Genomic DNA, 20,250 nt, shown 5'->3' with positions numbered 1-20,250 from the left:
CTTAGAATGAGTCCCAAGTTAGAAACTTCAGTGGTCAGGAAAATGCAGGAGGGGTAGCAATTTAGAGATCATGCTGATTTCAGTTCCAGACGTGTCGCGTTTTGAGTGATCCCAAATATTCAGATGGAAATATCCACCAGGTGCATGAGCCCAAATCTGAGGTGCTAGCAGAGATTGGAGAATTATAACGATCTGAAGAGCTCACAGCCAATATCTGAGAATGAGAACACAGAGTTGATCACATTTTCTCCCTCAGTTAATAATACCTATCTAAAAATCCCAGTCTGTTAGACATATAAAGATGTAGCTATATGCACACATACATACATCTATGCGTGCTTACACACTGTTCCCCTCCCCCGCTACAGATTAGAAAAATAATGACTCTTCGTGAAGCATTGCATCAGAAGAGACATTTTCAAGGAATGTAGACAAAACAACATAAACCAAAAACCACACACGTACTCCAAAAAAAGAGCAGTGCGTGTAGAAAATCATAGCTTTGAATCCATGTCAAGGAAGAGTGTTTGACAGCTACAGGATATGAGAAGATTCAAATGACTAACTTGTTTGGTTTGAGGGAAAGAATGTTCACAAGAAGTCACAAGAGAACTTGTTCTAGCCTCAGGATCAAATAAAGTCACCATTAATACATCCCCACCCTGCTCACCCTAACAAGATGTGCTTAGTGTCTTTACCGAGGCCTTTCTTTTTCCCGGTAGTAAGTATGAAACTACAAAATACCGCTTAGTTTGAAATCTGGGCATTCACTACCTTCATTTTGATGTTTCAAAGTGGAGGTTACATTGTAGACACTTGCTAGAGAAAAGAAACTTCATGTCTGTATCTGTGTAGTATGATATATATTACCTTCCAGAATGACAACTTGTACAATACTGGGAACTCTTGTGTTAAGTGATTTAAAGAATTGTATTTCTTATGGTTCCTCTCCTGGAATGGCAGAAGAATAAACATTTTTAACTGTTGGTAAATATTATATCTTCAAGTCTGAATCGCACTGAAAATTCCATGCTAGTTTTCCCAGAACTCTAAAGAATTTCCAGAATTCTCAAATGTTTCATTGATCTCTCAGTGTAGAAAAGGGAAATTAGAAAAACCACAGTTATATGCCTGGTCTTTTGGATCAATAGTAGTAAAAATAAAACCCTGACAAAAAATAAAGACATACAAAACCACGGGCTGACGTAGTGGTTCATCTCTGAGAATTTCAGATTTATTGTGGGAAAAGGAGAACCTGAAAAATAGCTTTCGTTCAATTCCTAATCAAATTTCTACATCTGTGTAAAGACCAAACTAAAACCACAAGCAATCCTAGATGGAAAAAAACTGACCTCTCTAATAGATAGCATTTCATGAAGGTGGTGTGATAGCTGATCCTTTGTGGAAGAACTTATTCAACAACAAGAAAAATACAGGTTTGTGTATAACAGAGTGATCACCTATTTAGTGAAAACATTTTGACTCTCAGTTATTTTCTGTCTACGTTGAGGATTATCTGTAGAAAAATATAAATTATATTTGGACGTTGCTTGCCCCTCTTCAGGCGCTGGTGTGTGCTGGAAGAGAAAAAAAAAATCATTTCTTTCGTTGCCTGTATAAATTATTACAATGATTTATTTGGCTTGTATTGGATTTCTGAGCCTAATACAAATTATTTGAAATTACTTTTCTCTGGGCCACCTTCTTTAGTGCAGGTAAAAGGAGTTGATTTTGCATCGCTCACAGAGCACTAAGGCCTGTCCTACTTGCAGCAAGAAGGTGCCTGGAAAAGGATGTAGAGGAATTTAAGACCCATCATAAAGTTTGTCCCAGTTTTTCCTACCCTGGCCTGCCACCGTGGGCATTAACAAATGGCTTTGTGCTAAGGCGGCACTTTCCAAACTTTGTTTGTAGGGCATCGGGCCTGAAGGATACCAGTAGTTTTCACATAGGAAAAAGGGCAAAGACAGTCTGTATTCAAGTAAGTTCGGAAAATGCCAGCCAAACAAAATTAAGTAGAATTGGTTCTTTGCTGCAAGATTCAAGAGCCTTCAGCATGGTCCCTCACATGGTGAATATCCAAGAGAAGGTGACTGTTTAAAGAATTTCCTAGACGTTTCTCACTTGGACCCCCCTCCATAAACTAGGATTTTCACAGATCTGCTGTCTAAAATGATGGGTTTTGGCATTGGCTGGAGAAGTTCTGTGAAAATGACTATGTGGCCCAGAAAAGCGGGTTAAGCCAGAAGCCTCAACTGGTACACAATTTTGGTTTCTTTATCCTTTATAATGTTTTTAAAATCCTGGTGCCAACATTGACAACTCAGAATATTTCAACATAAAAATGAGTATTTCAAAACTCTCTTGAAAAATCAGAGAATGAGACAGATCTGGGCCTTCGGTCCTCCACAAGCACAATCTGCTGGGTCTTGAGTCACCACTGCCCTTTGAGAGAGAGGGCCACCCTGCATTTTCACAGTGTGTACGGCGGCCCGTTTTCTTACTCCAGACAGCCTCCCTCATTTTCCTCACTGGCCTGGCTCCGGAAATACTCCACCGGCCCCTCCCAGCCATGTGGTACTGGTCCCTGGATGGACTCCTTCGGTTTGCTAAGAACAGGTTCTGAGGTTGAACCGAGGTGAGTGGTAGATGGCAGGACAAAGCCTGGAATCTGGAACCAAATGTGCCAAACAGTTGAGAGTGGTTATCTAGACAGGTGAGGCTAGACCATTTTTTCTGCTTCCTTTTATTTACTTTTTTGGCACTTTCCAAATATTCTGCAACAAACATGTATCTCCTTTGTAATAAAAAAAGAAAATTTAAAAAAAGCTAAAAAGAATCTGAAATAGGATTTTTTTTTTGAGATTCAGTTACTATGAAAATATCTGATGTCCTTTAAATGGTAATTATTAATAGAATTAATAAAACCAGTAAGAAATATGAATTTGGTACAGTAAACCAAAAATAGATCTGCTTCAAGAGTTGTCTTAAGATCCTGTCTCTTAGCTTTTTATCATAAATTAATAACAAATTTATAGTTGTATTTTATGAGGGGGTAGAAAGATGTTGGTTTGACTTCTGTGAGTTTGGTTTCTGGTACTTGGACCTTTCCTAGCTTCTAGAATATGATATAAAATAAATCTTTTTTTTAATCTAGAATGGATAATTATTTATTTCTTTATATTTATAGAAGAACAGTCGATCTTTCTGAGATGATAGGGGAGCTTGGGAGAATTGAAGTGGAAAATTAAGGCCCACCTTACTGGTGAAGATAGTTTCAAGTTTTGATAAAGTTTCCTTCAAGCTGGCTAGTACTCAATAGTGAGTAAACAAACATGGCACATTCTAAAATTTTGTATAAAACAGGAGTTTGGAATGCTGAGTTGGAATTTAATTTCTAGGCAGAGGAAAGAAAATGGTGCTTTCTTCCAACCTGAGAGTGGCAATACTTACTAGATGGACACCTTTTGAATTCCTCATTTGATCCAATTGCTTTCTCCTGGTCATGGAAAATGGCCCAGAAATGAAGACAGAGCAAAGGAGATGCTTTTTGGGGTAAGGGTAAGGAACAGGGAGAGAAGCCAAGGATAAAAAGGAAACAGCTTGGAGGTAGTTGAGAAACAAAGAATCAAAGGGGAGATTTATATTTTATAGATTTTGGTAATAAAGGAAGAATAGGCTTGCTTGTAATTAGTCACTCAGTGCAGTTTCTTGGCCCCTCTTAATGTGCTTTCTCCTCTAAAAAGTGGAGATAATGGTAGTACAACACTCGTGAGGGTACACGAAATACTGCACGAGAAATGCTTAGCACAGGATGTGACTGGGGAGTGCACAATAAATTACTATTATAAGCACTGGAATAAAAGAAAGTGGCTTTTGCTAATTTTTATATTGATTCCCAGTTTTATTAGGTAGTAATAACAGAATGTCTCATCTAGTATGACAACATGAAACAAATTGGTATTTTGAGATTTGTTTCATGGCCTAGTATGTGGTCCATTTTTTTAGATGGTCTATATGAATTTGAGAAGATATTGAGGGTACAGAGCTCTCCTCCCATTAGATTAGGCTTCTTAATGGTAATATTTAAATCTGTATCCTTACAAACTTTTTGCTTGATATCAGTTTCTGAGAAACTTTTGTTTTACTCTTGTGTATATAATAAGCAAGATAGTAAGATATTAAAAAACTGCTAATCATATAAGGCTAAATTGACATTTAAATGGCCATGAGTTATAAAGTTTTCCCATTGACTACACCTGAATTTGCACAGAATTGAGCCAGCTCAGTGTATCAAATGGCTAGGATGTTTCAAGTGCTTTTCATAAAATGTGTGGTGTCACCTGAACAATCAGGGCACCGTTAGATCCAACTTCAAAGCCATTGAAGTCTTCATGCTGCCACTTAGATCTGGAAGGTTCAGATAGGATAGCCTGAAGAACATCAGTGGCATTGGAAACTGGGGAAGAAGCTTCAGACTAGCTCATTTTGTCCTGTCCTGTGGTGTCTACGAAGGCTGCATCTAGGCCAGCTAAGATAATTGATGTTTATCCTAACAGTTTATCTTAAACAGTTACTGTTCTTTGACCTAACAGATTTCACAGGTTTTCTTGGTAGCTTGTGAGGGAAATTCCTCTTAAGAAATGCCTTCTCTTTTCCTTTATTTATTTACTCATTCATTTATTCTGTAACATTTATTGTGCACCTTTTCTGGACGACTCACTGTACTAGTGAATGTGTTACCTGGGAGTGTCAATGTGGACATTCTTTCAGGCATTCTAGAAGTTCTACAGTGTATAAAATTAAAAGCTAAAGACATAATTCAGGAGAAGAAAATTCTTAAGTGAAAAAGACTCACATAACTCTTGGGTGCATATATATCTCCACTCGCTCTTGATGCTGGTGATGGAATCAGAAGAATTGGTTTTGCTTTTATTAACTTTACTACCTGAAGTCGAGAACATTTCTGAATCCTTGTCAGATGCACTGGTGGAAGGCATAACATTGCCTTTTTAAAAATAAGTTTTATTGAGGTTTAATCAACATATAAATTACCCATATTTAAAGTATACAACTTGATTCATTTTGATGTGTGCATACACCTATGAATCCACCCCCTCCCAGCATTTTACTGTGCCCCTTGGTCGTCCCTGCCTCCCATCCCTCCACACCTACCACCAGGCAACCACCGATCTGCTCTGTATCACTGTAGATTAGCTTACATTTTCTAGAATTTCATATAAATGGAATCATATAGTATGCATGCTTTTTGGTCTGGCTTCTTTCACTCAGCATGATTATTTTGAGATTCATTATGTTGCAACATGAATCCATAATCTTTTTATCGATAAATAGTATTCTATTGTATAGACATACCATGGTTTATCCATTCACTTGTTGATGGACATTTGTTTCCAGTATTTAGTTATTATAAGTAAAACTGCTATGAATATCAGTGTACAAGTCCTTGTATGAACGCACGCCTTTATTTTTCTTGGGTAAGCACCTAGGAGTGGAATGGCTAGATCATATATGTATATGTTTAGGTTTTTAGAAGCTGCCAAATTTTTTCTAAAATGATTTTACCATTTTACATTCCCACCAACAGTGTATACAAATTCCAGTGTCTCCAAATTCTCCCCAATGCTGGATATGGCCAATCTTTTTAAATTTTAGCCATTCTAATAGGTCGGCAATAGAATGTCACTGCATTCTTTAATTTGCATTTCTTTAATGACGACGATGCAGAACACACTTGCATGTACTTATTTGCCATCTGTATTTTGGGGAAAGTATCTGTTGGTATATTTTGCCCATTTTTAAATGAATTGCTTGTTTTCTGTTTCTTTTTTTTTTTTTTTAAGAATTATTTATTTGTTTGAGAGAGAGGGAGCACGTGAGTGGGGGAAGGGCAGAAAGAGAGGGAAAGAGAGAATCCCAAGCAGACTCCCTGCTGAGCAGGAAGCCTGATGCAGGGCTCCATCTAACAACCCTGAGATCATGACCTGAGCCAAAATCAAGAGTCAGATGCTTAATTGACTGAGCCATCTGGGCGCAACAAGTTGTTCGTTTTCTTATTAATTTTCCTCACATGTTCTAGGTACAGGTTCTTAATCAAATAAATGTCTTCCAAATATTTTTTTCCTGGCCTGCGACTTATCTTTTCATTCTCTCCACAGTCTCTTTCAAATGGCAGAAGATTTTAATTTTGATACTGTCCAATTTATTAACTTGGTTTTTTATGGATCAGAGGTTTTCTCTTTTATGTTTTCTTCTAGAATTTATGGTTTTAGAGGTATATTTCAGTCTGTGATCCATTTTTAGTTAGTTTTTGCATGTGGTGTGAGATAAAGATCAGTTTATTTATTTTAGCATATGGACATCCAGTTGTTCTATCACTATTTGTTGCAAAAACTATCCTTTCTCCCCTGAATTACCTTTGCATCTTTGTCAAAAAAACAGTTGTCCATGTATATGTGGTCCCACATCTAGACTCCCTGTAGTTCCATTAATATTTCTGTCTATCTTCATGTCATACTCTCTTGACTATTTTAGCTTTATATTGTTTTGAAATTGGTAGTATAAATCCTCTGACTTTTTCTCTTTTTCAAAGTTGTTTTGACTATCCTTGATTCTTTGCATTCTTGTATGAATCTTACTATCAGTTTGTCGATTTTTTTTTCAGTTTGTCAATTTCTACAAAAAAAAACGAAACTAGGATTTTGATTGTGATTATACTGAATTTATAGATTAATTTGGAAAGAATTGATATCTTAACAATATTGAGTCTTCTGACCCATGAATATGATTTATCTCTCCACTTATATAGGTTTTTTGTAATTTCTCTTAGTAATATATTTTTAATGTATATGTCTATCACGTCTTTTGTCAGATTTTCCCCTAAATATTTAAGATTTTTATGGTATTGTCTATTTATATTTTATTTTCCACTTTTTCATTACTAACATAGAAATGCAATTGCTTTTTATACATTTATCTTATATCCTGCAACCTCCTAAACTTACTTATTCTGGTAATTTTTTTATAGATTCTGTCTGATTTTCTATATAGATGCTCATTTATCTGCAAATATAGTTTTACATCTTCCTTTTCAATTTAGATGTCTTTTATTTCTTTTCTTACCCAGTTTCACTAGATAGGACCTCCGGTACAATGTTAAATCAAGAGTGGACATTCAGTCTTTCCTCATTAAGTATGAGTTATCTGTAAATTTTCCATAGATGTCCTCTATTAGGTTGACAAAGTCTCCTTCTGTTCTTACTTTGCTGAGTGTCTTCATCAGGAATACCACCCTCTAATCAAATGAATTTTATAAAAGTGGTATAATGATAATGATACCATTTAATTTGCCAAAATAGTAATGGCACTTAGGTGAATACATAAGTAATTCTTCAACTTGTTGTTATTTATTCTCCACTTTTTATATAATATCTTTCACCTAAGAATATGAATCATTAGTTAATTCACAAAAGGCAATGGTGAAATATGCAAAAATTTCTTTTTCTTTCTTCCTTCCTTCCTTCCTTTCTTCCTTCCTTCCTTCCTTCCCTCCCTCCCTCCCTCACTTCTTCCTTTCTTTCTTTCCTTCTCTTTCTTTCTTTCTTTCTTTCTTTCTTTCTTTCTTTCTTTCTTTCTTTCTTTCTTTTTCTTTCTTTCTTTCATGAGAAAATCAAGACACCAGGCAGCACATTAAATAGCTTAGTCCTGGTGAACAATGATTTGTTTGTTTGTCTGAAACCAAAATTTACAAATTTAGATTTTTAGGTCAAGGAATCTTATTTGAATAAAAAATAAAAGAAATTTCTGAATACTATCCTTTCTGCTCTCCCCTCCAATACCAAACAGAACCCCAAACATGTGAGAGAAAGCAAAGGCTGAATCTAAGAACCAAAACCAGCAAAAGGAAATCTCATGGAGGCAACAGAAAAGACCTCTGACACATTTCAGGAAGTCAGTAGACCAGGTCCAGGATTGGTGAGACCTCTTTCACAGCAAAGCGTGTGTTGAAATTCAGGGTTTTGGTTTGGTCAGACCATCAGACAGTGAGGAAATATGGCTGCTCTAAAAGCTAAAGTTATTTTGCATTGCTTTACAAGATGCACGGAGTTTGTATCAAGGTTAGAATGAGTCTTATGATTCACCAGACCGGTCAGCACATCAGAGGTGTTCTGTCCAATTCTTAACAGCATTTTTAAGAGGGAAACGGGCTAACCAGAAGTAATTTGCCAAGATATGAAGGGTCAAGAGGCTTTATCAAAGGTGGAATGCTTGAGGAACTAAGACTAGAAGTGGCCAAGCCAGTTGGGACTCTGAAGCAATAGCTCAGGAAAGAGAGAATGAATCCTACCACTGGGTAGTGACAGCAAAGGTACAAAAGAGGACACAGATGAAAAGATGTTTAAGAGATAACATGACATCATTCAGGCAGAATAATCCCAGGGTTCTTAGCTTGAGTGCCTGGGCAAATGGTGATGCCATTTTAGTGAGATCAGAAACTCAGGAGCTGCAGGTTTGGAGGGGCCAGTTTTGTGCTGAGTTCCCACCAAAAAATGTTTGGTATGCAATTGAATATACAGATCTAGAACACTATGGAGAAGTTTGGGATGGGTGTGCATTTAGACTTCATGGTCCAGAGATGAAAGTTGCAATCGGTGGTGAGAATGATGAGTGCCACCACTGCTCCTGCCATCTCAGTTTTACAACAGTCACTTGCCAACTTCCTTGTAGCAAGAACACTTCTGAGATTACACTGCCTAGTATTTGGACAAGAATGTTCAAAAGCTTTATTCTTTTATGAATGCAAATTTCAGTTCGATCCCGTAAACAGAAGATAAAAATACGGACCATGAGCCCTTCCCCAAATAGACCATGTGGATGTGTCAGGAAGTAGTGTAGAGACGGAGACTTGTTTATGTTGTGCCTTCTCCCCAAAGAGCTCCACAACAAGCCCAGAAAAATGTGCCCGTAAGCCCTACCTTAATTTGAGAACAAGCCAGGCAGTTACACCAGCATTTTGCTGAGACTTGCAAAATTGAACAAGGAGGAATGCAAGCGTAAATGAAGCTGGATTTCAAGCCAGTAAGAACTGGTTCTAGAGCTTATTTAAAAAGGTTCAGTCTGCATGCCATTCAAAACTTGTGTTAAGAGTCTGCTTCAGCAAATCCCTGCATCACAGATTCCGGAATACATAAAGATGATTCAGGGGAAGGGTTACTTACTGGAGCCAGAGGGTTTTTTTTTCTCTTTTTACATTTTGTTCGGGACTACTAAATTGTTTGGAAAAGTTGGAGCCAGTTTTTCATACAGATTTTTTAAAAGTAGGTGTCTTCCATATGTCTACTTGGTCGTGATGTTTAAAAAGCATATACTAATACTATCTTTTGGGTTTTCCGTTAGTCTCCTTTGGCTAGGAATCCCCGATCTTGTTTTTCTAATGTCTGTGCTTTTGTATGATGTAATGCGCTGGTGTGGGTAAGGGACTGCTGTACTTGCTGTTTTATGGACAGTGGGTGTTACGTCACATCTTAGTGCCTTTGTACAGCTTCTCCTCACCTGCTTTGTGAACTCACCCCTCCTCTGAAAACCCTTCCCTTCCCATCCCCCTCTCCATCAGGAAGAGTTGACTAAGTAGCTTGTTTGTACATCACCTCTGCACAGAGTGCTCACTCTGTTGAAATAACTAGTTTGTTATAGTTTTGCTTCCTTCCTAGATTGAGAGGTTCTTGAGAGCAGACATTGGATTTAGCATAGTGCCAGACACATAATAGATGCTCAATAAATGGGCTTGCCAAAGAGAAGGATCGATAGAAGAAGGGAGGAAAATAGACTTTCGAAGAATCTGAGCAGAAAAGACCTGAGACATAGGAGGAAAAATAAGAGATAATGCAATGGAAGCCAAGGGAGCAATTTTTTTTTTAGAGGGGGAAGGGGCAGAGGGAGCGAGAGAGAGAGAATCTCAAGCAGGCTCCATGCCTAGTGCAAAGTCCAAAGCAGGGCTGGATCCTACGACTCTGAGATCATGACCTGAGCAGAAATCAAGAATCAGACACCCAGGGATGCCTGGGTAGCTCAGTCAGTTAAATGTCTGCCTTCGGCTCAGGTTGTGATCTCAGGGTCCTGGGATCGAGCCCCACATCAGGCTCCCTGCTCTGCGGGGAGTCTGCTTCTCCTTCTGACCCTCCCCCCTCTCATGCTCTCTTCTCTATCTCATTCTCTCTCTCAATAAATAAATAAAATCTTAAAAAAAAAAAGAAGCTAGGATAATTCAAAAGAGATTAACATATTGGATTTTTCTGGAGAATGGAGACCTTCAAAACAATAGTTAATACAAAGTGTAGGAATAGAGAATATCCATCGTATATTTTAAGTTACTTAAATTATGCTGTAAGTTTAGAGATTCCTCTGAGCCCAGAGCCCAATATCATCATTCTTTCAGCTGCCTTAAAAAAAGAAAAAGGGAAGGGAAGGGAAGGGATGGAAAGGGAAGGAAAGGAAAGGAAAGGAATTCCACTTTTGGCTGTTACCATGAAGCAGGGGGAGGTGTGTACTTAATATTACAATCTCTGAATGTTCTCATGTAGACCAAACCAAGCTACGTTTGCTGTGGTTAATTATCATTTGTTTTGGCAGCCAATTTAAATATTTTGAAAGGAAAGTTTACTTTTTTCATGTTCGCTGATTTAATACTACTTTTAAATAAATATTGTGCTTTGTTTTCACTGCCCTAAAATTTTAATAATAGCAGATTCAAGCTGTTCCCACTTTTCTCTTTAAGGAAATATACTGAAGGAGCTAGAATCATATCTGCTTATATTCCCTGTGAGGGGAGAATGAGTTGGGCAGGAAAGGGATTAATTTGAACATATCAGGAACCCTCCATCCCCCTCCTACATCATTTAAGGATTAGGGCTACCTCTATCATAGGGTAGGGGTTTTTTCTAATTATAGCATAAATCTCAGGAAAATACCATAATTACGTGCATTTTAATATGAAGAGCCTGAACATGGGTACTTTATTATTAAAGCAAGACTCTGAATTATTCTGCTTTTTCTCACTTTCTCACTTTCATCTCATAAACCTTCAGACCTACTGACAGCTCAGTGACGAGGGGCAAGCCTCGGCAGGTCAGCTGGACCACTCCTCAATCATACAGTTGATGCAAAAGGAATCTGCTTAAAACCAAGAATTATTTTAGGAAGATAGAGAAAGACCTTTCAATTCCTTTTAGATTTCAGGTATGCTTAATAAAGCAGCACAGTGTTGTAATGTAAAGCATGGGCTTGAACAGGAGCTTTGGAGCCAGATAAAACCTATGCTCAAATCTTCCCTTCCCCAATTCCTAGACATTTGATTCAGTGCCTCAGTTCACTCAGCTATAGAACAGGGTGATCAGGAAGAATCAATGAGATAGTGCATGTCGAAGCCTTAAGCAAGGAACCTAGCTGGTATTAAGCATGGAATAAACAACAGCGTATGTACTTAATTCTATGCTTCCAGCCAGCCCCTTAAAGACAAAGGCAAAATTATATGTGCACACCACGCAGGTGTACCTGTTGCACACTGTGTAACAATAACACCTTTTCTCAGAGACTCCCATCTCACCTCACACGCACTTTTTTTTCATTATGTTATGTTAATCACCATACATTGCATCATTAGTTTTTGATGTAGTGTTCCATGATTCATTGTTTCCGTATAACACCCAGTGCTCCATGCAGTACGTGCCCTCCTTAATACCCATCACCAGGCTAACCTATCCCCCCCTCCCCTCTAGAACCCTCAGTTTGTTTCTCAGAGTCCATAGTCTCTCTTGGGAACAATCACATGCACTTTTTGTTAGGCTCATGACGAAACCGTGAATTAGGTAAGAAACAGTCACTGAATAGCTCAAACTTCTGCTTGTCTGTTGCTGTATTTTTCCCTGTTAGCATCAACATTTGTGCCCTAGGACTCTACCCTGCTGTGTATTTGAAACTTCAGTGCTGGTCTTGAGATTTTGAAATGTTTTTTCTGTTATTAGATCATTATCTCAAAGTTTAAAAAATACTTTTTACTTCTTTACTAGAGAAAAATGCGTTTTCATTAAGCTGAGGGAGATTCAAGCAGTCTCATAGGCTTTTAAAAATGGTTTGGTACAAACCACTCATTGTTTTGAAGTTAATGATACATTGCTACCTGATAAAGTAGTTCTAAGTCCTGTGAGGGAAGTGGTGTAGGTGTTTCTCAGATTTAGTAAAATAACCTGATAATCTAATATGTAAATACAATTGCTAGGTTATAATTATATGTATAATTGCTGGATTATAATGGCACCCCTGATCTGGATCTAATTGTTAAAAAACAATGCTTTTCTCTTCGGAAAATCTGTTGTGGTTTGAAGACCTGTTGTCAAAAGGGCATAAAGAGAATAGAGAGGGAAACTTCTCTTAGCATGGAGGTGTATGCTTATCTAGGTAAAGACACCCAAATTCCGAATTTTAACAAATAGTAAAACCTACTTGGCATCCAGGAAACCAAAGTAAATAGTGATTTCTAAACAACCCCGAAATCCTTCGTAATGTTATGTATCTACCGATTCCTAGCACTGGGAAGAGAAAAGGCAGATCTTATCTTCTTTATCTTCTGACCCCCCCCCCCCACACACACACATTGCAGTCAGACAGAACAGAAGAGAGGTGTGAGTGTGAGAGTGTGTGTCCGGGGGGAGTGGGGAGGGTGAAGGAGGACAGGAGAGAGGGAGAACACAGAGGACACAGCCCTGGGGCATGGCTGGAGAGGTTATGATTTCTGCACAGTCAGTTAAAGAAAAGAGTGCAGAACATTTCCACATAAATAGAGCAAGGGGGAAGGGAACAAAGGACACAAAAATGCAAAATCCGGAAGAGATAGAAAGCAAACATATAAGAGGTCAAAAGCTGATTTTGCTCAGACCACCAACCCAGCTGACCGTGTTAGCTGAAAGCAAGGCAGAGACCTGCAAGGATAACATTTACTTTTTATCTGTTGAGTGGAGGCCGTCACCACTTCTACCAGCGCAGCGTGTTTGCTAGACCTCTGACTTTGCAGCCGGACTGCAGAACTTTTGGAGCAGTCATCTGCCAGGTAGAGCACAGACAGGATGGAAGGGCGGGTCGGGGAGCGGTGCTGGGTTCCCGGCACTACTGCTCTGCTCCATACACACCCGCAGCGGGTTCCTTCCTGATCATCACCAACTATCTCTCATCTCCGTCTTGCAGCCAACTTCCACTTGGCCGCCTGCCAGATGAGGAATTTCATAAAGACGGATGTTTGTTCCGTCTGTGTGGCTCGAAACAAAAGGGTACGAGGGAATGTAAAAATGTTTCCCCAAAACTTGTAAAAAAGTATCTGTAAGAGTTTGAGAAGTAATGAGAAAAATAAGACTTGCAATTTGCGTGGGTATTTCTTCTTAAGTAGTAAGTCGTGTTTACTTTATGGCATTGCCCCAACAGAAATGCCACACAGCCACCTTCACACTTTGTAGGACCATCTGCAGGAGCATGCGCCCGGGTGCCCGCGTCTGCTCAAATTCCCCGCTCCTCTGCACCTAGTGATTTTGGGGGGGAATCTCTCCTCCCCCCTGCTATTAACTGTTGAAAGGAGGGGCCACTTAGTAATTCTACACCTGTTCGAGTCCACGCCTATCAACTTGCTAAGCTTCCCAAACAAGTGCAGGGTAAAGCACGAGAACATCCGAATCTGGGGCTGAGGTGGCAGTGGCTGCTGCCGGCTTGGGGTTGGGCTTTTTAGATTTTTGTTCAGAGTCTTGAATGTATCTCCTACAATGGCAGTTGATGACAGCAATTTATATTCCAGAACGAAGAACAAACTAAATTCGTCTCAAAATGATTATAAATCATCAAGACGGAGTAGCCTGCCGCCTGAACTACTCATAGGAAATGACATTAGAGGGAGACTTCAAAGAAACTTGAAAAATTTGGAACCCATTCACCTGAGGCGCCCAAAAAAGAGACCATCCATATTTCCAGGTAGGAATTGTTTAAGTTTACACCTGCCAGTAGGGGAAAAAAGGACTGTATTTCATTTATTATGATCAGATGTGTTACATTTAAAATTAACTTGGGACATTTGAGAGCTTAAAGTCGCCAGATAAACATGTTTGAATGTAAAAAATAAAATGATTCCTCAATCTGAAAGAACCCCCCATCTTCTTCCTTTTTTTTTTCTTTGTTTATTGTAACATCTTTCAGGATCTGTAAATAGGCGGCTATTTTATTACTTGTCAGTTGCAGCCAGATCAAGGAACTGCTTTGCTTGCAATCTGGAAGAATTCCATGCTGCATTTCATTTTCTGGCGTATTTTCTTTATTTTGCAAGATTACTGGATTGTTGAGTGAAGCTGATGTTTGTGTGCACCAGAAATTAATACCATTAAATACTCAAATGCATGCTTCAAATTCCTGTCTTGCATCAGAGCCTAAAACCATTTGTAGTAAAGGGCTCAATTAAACAATGTGGATGGTGAAATGCATTACAGCACAGAAGACTCATGGATTTCAGTCTGGATGAAGGGACTCTGATGTCTGCTTCAGGTGTCCATGCCTGGATATTACAGATGTGTAGATCATTTGATGCCTGTGACAGTGACCCCAAACTGAGGTATCACTGGAGAGTGATCACTGGAGAGTCTGAATTATTTAGTCAACTTGATTTCAATGCTTATTTACATTGGAATTTCCTGGAGAAACTAGAAGTGTCCATTTTTGTTGTGATTGATCTATTGGGAGTCTTTACGGAGGATAAATTAGACCCAACTGCCAAGGACCAACTCTGTGATGCTAGAAAACAAAACAAAACAAATAATAATAATTCAATCAGATTTTACTTCATAAAAATGGAATTGACTTCCCCTAACAGCTGAGTCATTATCCTGCTTTAGGAAATAGCTAGGAGATGATTTAGAAGTACGGGGACTCAAGGCCACAAGCTGAAAATTACATTTCTTAAGGAAGCTGCTGTTTTCATGGATTTCTTCTCGGTTCAGTGATGTGGCTCTGGTGTCAGACTCTGCTGCAGAAAAAAGTGAAGCCCAGACTAGAATGGGCCAGAAGGATGAGTGTTGTAGTGCAAAGGAAGGGACAATGTGAAAAATGCCGTAAGGACGAGCACAGGGGTGTCTGATGTGTCTAGAAAAACAGCTACTTTCTGCCTGCTCTCTTTGATCTGAAGGCACCGAGGATCCCGGGCCGGCCTTATCATCCTGAAGCGGCCTCACAGGGAGCCCTTGCTGTTGGGTTGGTTTGCTAGCACTTCTTCAGGAATGTTCTCCCAGACCTTTTCTTCACCTTCTGCCTTTTGCTCTCTTTGGTTTAACATCACCCAGATCCATTTATGTTAGGATGCACCCTGCCTTCCTCCGCCACCACCCGCAGTTACTTCGTGGAGGCTTCTCCTTCTTTCCAAACAGCCAGACCCCAGGGCCCCTCACCTCTTTCTGCCATGATTCCCATTCGTCTTCTCTTTCTATGAGGTCATCTCACTCTGGGCTGTCAGCTACAGCTGCAAAACTGTGGGAAGACTCTTAGCTTGGACTTCACACAGGTTATCCTTTCTGGGATCTTGAACTGTCATGATTAACAACAGGGTGGTGTGAAAAGGGCACTGCATGGAGGGGAGCTGAGTTCTAGTCTAGACCGTGTCCCTCAGTGGCTCTGTGTTCTCTGAGCCACTCCCCTGACCCTGTGGCCTTCAAGTACATGATTTGTGTCTGCCCCCCTTTCCCTCTTTGGGGACCATGGCAGGAGATAGGCTCTTCTCTTCTTCCAGCATTTCACTCAGGGTCTTCAACTGACAGGTGAGAAAGTTACCTGGACAAAGTCTGGATAATACTGGCTACTTGATTTCTGCATTCCTCTTTAATTAAACCATGACTTCGTTGTCACACAGGTTGTCCTAACTTCTCTTTGCAATGGATAACTGCACATCCCACCAACACTCCTAAGCATCACCTGAAAACAGAAATGTACATGGATTGTGATGACTGTTCCCATCTACTGCTATGTAGCTGCACATAATGAGCCGATAAGATGTATGTGGGACCTGAGAGTCAGAGAAACTAAGATGCATCTCAGAATTAGCAACTGGCAAAACTAGGGCTCAGACCTGGGTATTTTGACTCAGTGTTGAAGCTGTTTCTGCTCGATTACGCTGCACTCCGTTGTCAACTGTTGTTGCCATTTGTCTGATGGGATTCAAGAGTAGAAGACCCATCAGCATGCCACTGTGCATTCACTCTGACCCTTATGAATGCACAGACGTACATACCCTCCATCTCAGGTCTCATGTGCTCAGTCCTTTGCTGTAATTGTTGACCGATTGGTTGATCGGTTTATCCATTCATTCATGAACTATTTGTTTAGTTCTCACACTGTGTTAGGAATAGACCTTCAAGAATCTAACTGCATATCACCCTTCTCTTCTGTCGCCCATCTTTCCTCTAAGGGCCATCTCACACTGCAGAGAGTCATCCACCCAAGATGTAAGTCTGGTTGTTTCATTCCCTTGATTAGAATTCTTCAGTGGTTATCACTGTTCTTAGGATAAAGTCCAAACTCCTTCATGTGAAGTATAAGAGACTGCATAATCTGACCACAGCTTCCCTCCTCAGCTTCTCTCTTGACATACCTACCCCTTGCATCTCAAACAACTCAGCCAACTTCCAACCCCCATGACCCATCATGTTTCCTCTTCTAGAATACCCTACCTGCATAGTTTCACCTAATTCCCACATTAGTTTTAGGTGTCAGCTTGACATTCCTTCTTCTAGGAAGTTTTCCTTCCCCCATCTGGGTTGGGTCCACTCTGTGTCCTTCTCCTCCTCATAACACCTGGACTTTTCCCTAGCACAGCACTTATCACACCGTATTGTAATTGTCTGTTTACTTGTCTGTATCTCCCACTAACCCATGAGCCATGGGCCATATCAGTCTCATTTACCTTTGTATCCCTAGTACCTATCACAATGCCTGGCACATACTATGTGCTCAATAAATATTTATTCAATTGATTCAAAATGCACTGCACTGAATTAACTCTTGGCATACCTTGTTTTCTGTCTTCTTCCAGACTCTCTTCATGCCATTCTCCCTTGCCTCCCAGCACACACACACACACACACACACACACGCTCACACACTCTTACATTCCAATTATGCCCTGTGTTTCATTCTCCATCTGGGCTTCAAGGTCCAGTTAAAATCTTCTATCTTCATCTTCTGCAATCATCCGCCTTTCTTCCTCTGACTTCCTGGCATTATGTTCAGTTGTCTTAGGTTGTGAATGGGTTCAGTGGTCACTTTGTCACTTTGTGGCAACTGTTAAATTTTTGTTTGGATACAAGCTCTTGGAAAATAGGGACTGTATCTTCTTATATGCCCTTGCATGGCCCACTTGTCCAGGAGAAGGAATTGCACATACTAGGTGTTCAGTCAACATCTGGTGGTTAATTAACTACTTTGCCATGAAGCTGGGTCCATTCTGTAAGGCCTGAGTCTAGCTCCAGGAAAGCACTAGTTGGCAGATAGAGACTGTCACAGGGGAAGTTCTGTATACTGCCTTTCATCATTTTAAGAACTCCTGGTGGGGGGAAAATGCAGGTGTCCCTTGTCTCAATGTGTAATTCATTCATTGAAATATGTGTGAGGATTCTGCTCTACACCACGAACTATTCCAGACCTTGGGGAGATAGCAGAAAATACTAGTTTCTGGTCTAGGCAGATGGGAAAGAATTTTCCTAGCTGGGTGCTAGGAATTTTCTTTCATGTTGTGCAGCTCAGTAAACGCCTCTTGAATAAAGGGACTCAAAGCACTGAATCTTTAAAGGAAAACATTACACTTAAAAAATCATATTTACACACAAACATTAAATGCTAACCATTTTTTCCCCTTAAAGAAGCCTCAACAATAGAATGCTAGCTCAAGCTGAAGTTCTGCAGTGGGGTCTGCCCAGGCCCAGTGTCAAGAGTGTGTGTCTCTAGCAAGCCCCAGCCTGGTCTCCCCCTCCTCCTGAAAGAACTCCAGTGGCTCTGTAGCAGTGGGCTTCAGCTCAGTGAAAGAAAGGGGAGAGAGAGAAAAGTGGTCCTAACATATAGCATACACACAAGCATGTCAGATTGAAATGAGCATCTGCGTCTACACCTGGAGCCAGTGGGGCCCAGGTGCCAGGTGTAATGGGCTGTTCCCTCAGCATTCTTAAGCAAACAAGTTGGTCTGTATAATCAGCTAGTTCTTAAAATATCTTACTGATTTTTACAATCATCTGCTGTGAAAAGCAAGCGCTCATCTGCTTGGAGGAAACAGGCGGTTCCACGAACTTCCTTGTTGCTTAGTCAGAGGACAAGCGTGGTGAGGACTACTCACGGCCAGAGGAGTAGGGGACTCTGGCCAGCATTCACAAGGCAGATACAAATCTTGATTCTCATTTTTAGCTCAATTCCATTCAAAAGGCATGTATTTTTTTTCAAATCCACAATCTAAAAAAAAAAAAGTCATTCAAAATCATAGTAGTTTTAAAATCAAAGAGATTTTGAACATTTCTAAAGGAAAACTGTTTTTCTCATTTTCTCGACATGCGTAGGTTTCTATTGGAAACACAAGGTAGCCGTTAGAATGATGGCACAGGGATGTGTTCCGGCCTCCCTTAGGGTGGCCAGAAGGAGACTGTGGGGACGGGCAGTTTGATTCAGGTCCCCTACTTATCACAGGCACAGTAAAACACACTGTCAGTAAGCATGCCTCCTCAAGTATTGTGTTCTCTGTTAGAGTTCTGTCCCTCCGGAATCCTGCTGAATAGTGCATTTGGTGACATTTCAGCAGGGCCTCCAAGGGAGGGGGCTCTTTAGAGATGTGCTATAAAAAAACTGCATCCTGGGATTGTGTTCCGTTGTCCTTGGCTGTGAATAGGCTCAGTGGCTCTGCTTGGTAAGGACAGGAAGTATACTTCATACACCCCAGTATTCCCCATGACACCCACCAGCATGCATTGCATATTAAGTGTGTAAGAGGTGGTGAAATAGTCCAGCGAGGTGGAAGACGTGTGACAATAAATGTGTCACGACCCCTCCGTGGGCGACACCCCTGCCCACCTGGTCCTGTGACTTCGTCTAGAAGCTCCTTCCAGAGCAGGTTGCGCTCAGGGCCCAAGGCAGAGGGAGTCTCAAAAGCAAGAGTTTGGGGGCACCTGGGTGGCTCAGTCGGTTGGGCATCTGCCTTTGGCTGGGGTCATGATCTCAGGGTTCTGGGATCGAATCCCGGGTCGGGTTCCCTGCTCAGAGGGGAGCCTGCTTCTCCCTTTGCTCCTCTCCCTCTGATACCCTCCTTGCTCATGCTCTCTCTGTCTCTCTAATGGATGACTAAAATCTTAAAAAAAAAAAAAAAAAAAAAGCAAGAGTTTGAACTTCTATTTTAGTCAAAGAATTTCACAAAGTAAATATCTGCCTCACAGCTGGGTTCAAGTTCGGATCCTCCCTCTTGCAAAATGAGTGAAGTCACTTGATTTCTCAGAACTTATTTCCTTCTCTGAAATGGGAATGAAAACACCAGTTTCACAGGTTGCATTAAACTCCAGTGAGATAACGCATGACTATAAAATGATACACAATTGCAATTGCAGGTGGGCTCTTATTCTTTGGTGGTAGTAAAAGTATGGTTCTTCATAATTAGTGCTTTTCCTATTACTAAGTGGGTAGTAGGTATGATTGTAACACTTTCGCAAATCTTCATGGTTGGCAAGTTCTCCAGAGTTGTTAATCAGACCCTCTGCTAAGGTAAATCCTATATAATGAGACACTAGTAAAAGACCCATTAATTTTACATTTCTCATAAAAAGAGGAGGATATGGAAACTCTTCTTTGTGATTCAACATCCATGTATTTTCTTACCAGCAATCATTAAACTTGAATGTACTGTCATGTAAAGGCTCTGAAAATTGTTTGAGATTAGAAACATCAATGTCTGGGTTTTACAAACTTACTTGTAGCCCTGCGGTATTTAATAATTTTTCCTAATTTTGCCGGTGTAAGGCCTTGCTTTTGGACACTCAACCCCTAAGCTCTTTTTTGAACTAAAACTTGGAATCGGAAGGTACTTGGTATGCACTTGTGATTTTAAAAAATTGCTTCTATATAAGATTGTAAATGAATTCACGACTTGAAATTAATCTTTTTAAATATTAGTGTTTAGACTTCAAAGAC

At 40.1% G+C, this 20,250-nt stretch overlaps 1 protein-coding gene across 4 annotated transcripts in view; it reads left to right on the top strand.

Annotated features, from left to right (window-relative positions):
- The first annotated feature begins 2,475 nt into the window (after nt 1–2,475).
- The window catches only part of FRY (FRY microtubule binding protein), a 347,615-nt gene continuing 329,840 nt past the window's right edge, over nt 2,476–20,250 (top strand). For 2 of the 4 annotated variants that reach the window (XM_035003581.1, XM_035003580.1), the window contains exons 1-2: nt 2,476–2,638; nt 13,856–14,028. In XM_035003581.1, coding sequence (XP_034859472.1) covers nt 2,592–2,638; nt 13,856–14,028 — 220 coding nt within the window. In that variant the 5' untranslated portion in view covers nt 2,476–2,591. Of the gene's footprint in view, nt 2,639–2,666; nt 2,717–13,166; nt 13,341–13,855; nt 14,029–20,250 lie in introns of those variants that run through there. The other 2 variants (XM_035003582.1, XM_035003583.1) reach the window with 2 other exon arrangements.

Source organism: Mirounga leonina, unplaced genomic scaffold (assembly GCF_011800145.1).
Source record: "Mirounga leonina isolate KUSES-001 unplaced genomic scaffold, KU_Mleo_1.0 Mir_127, whole genome shotgun sequence".
In the NCBI taxonomy this organism is placed as follows: Eukaryota; Metazoa; Chordata; class Mammalia; order Carnivora; family Phocidae; genus Mirounga; species Mirounga leonina.
The sequence above is the reverse complement of the archived record's forward strand: the minus strand, read 5'-3'. Positions and strand labels throughout refer to the sequence as shown.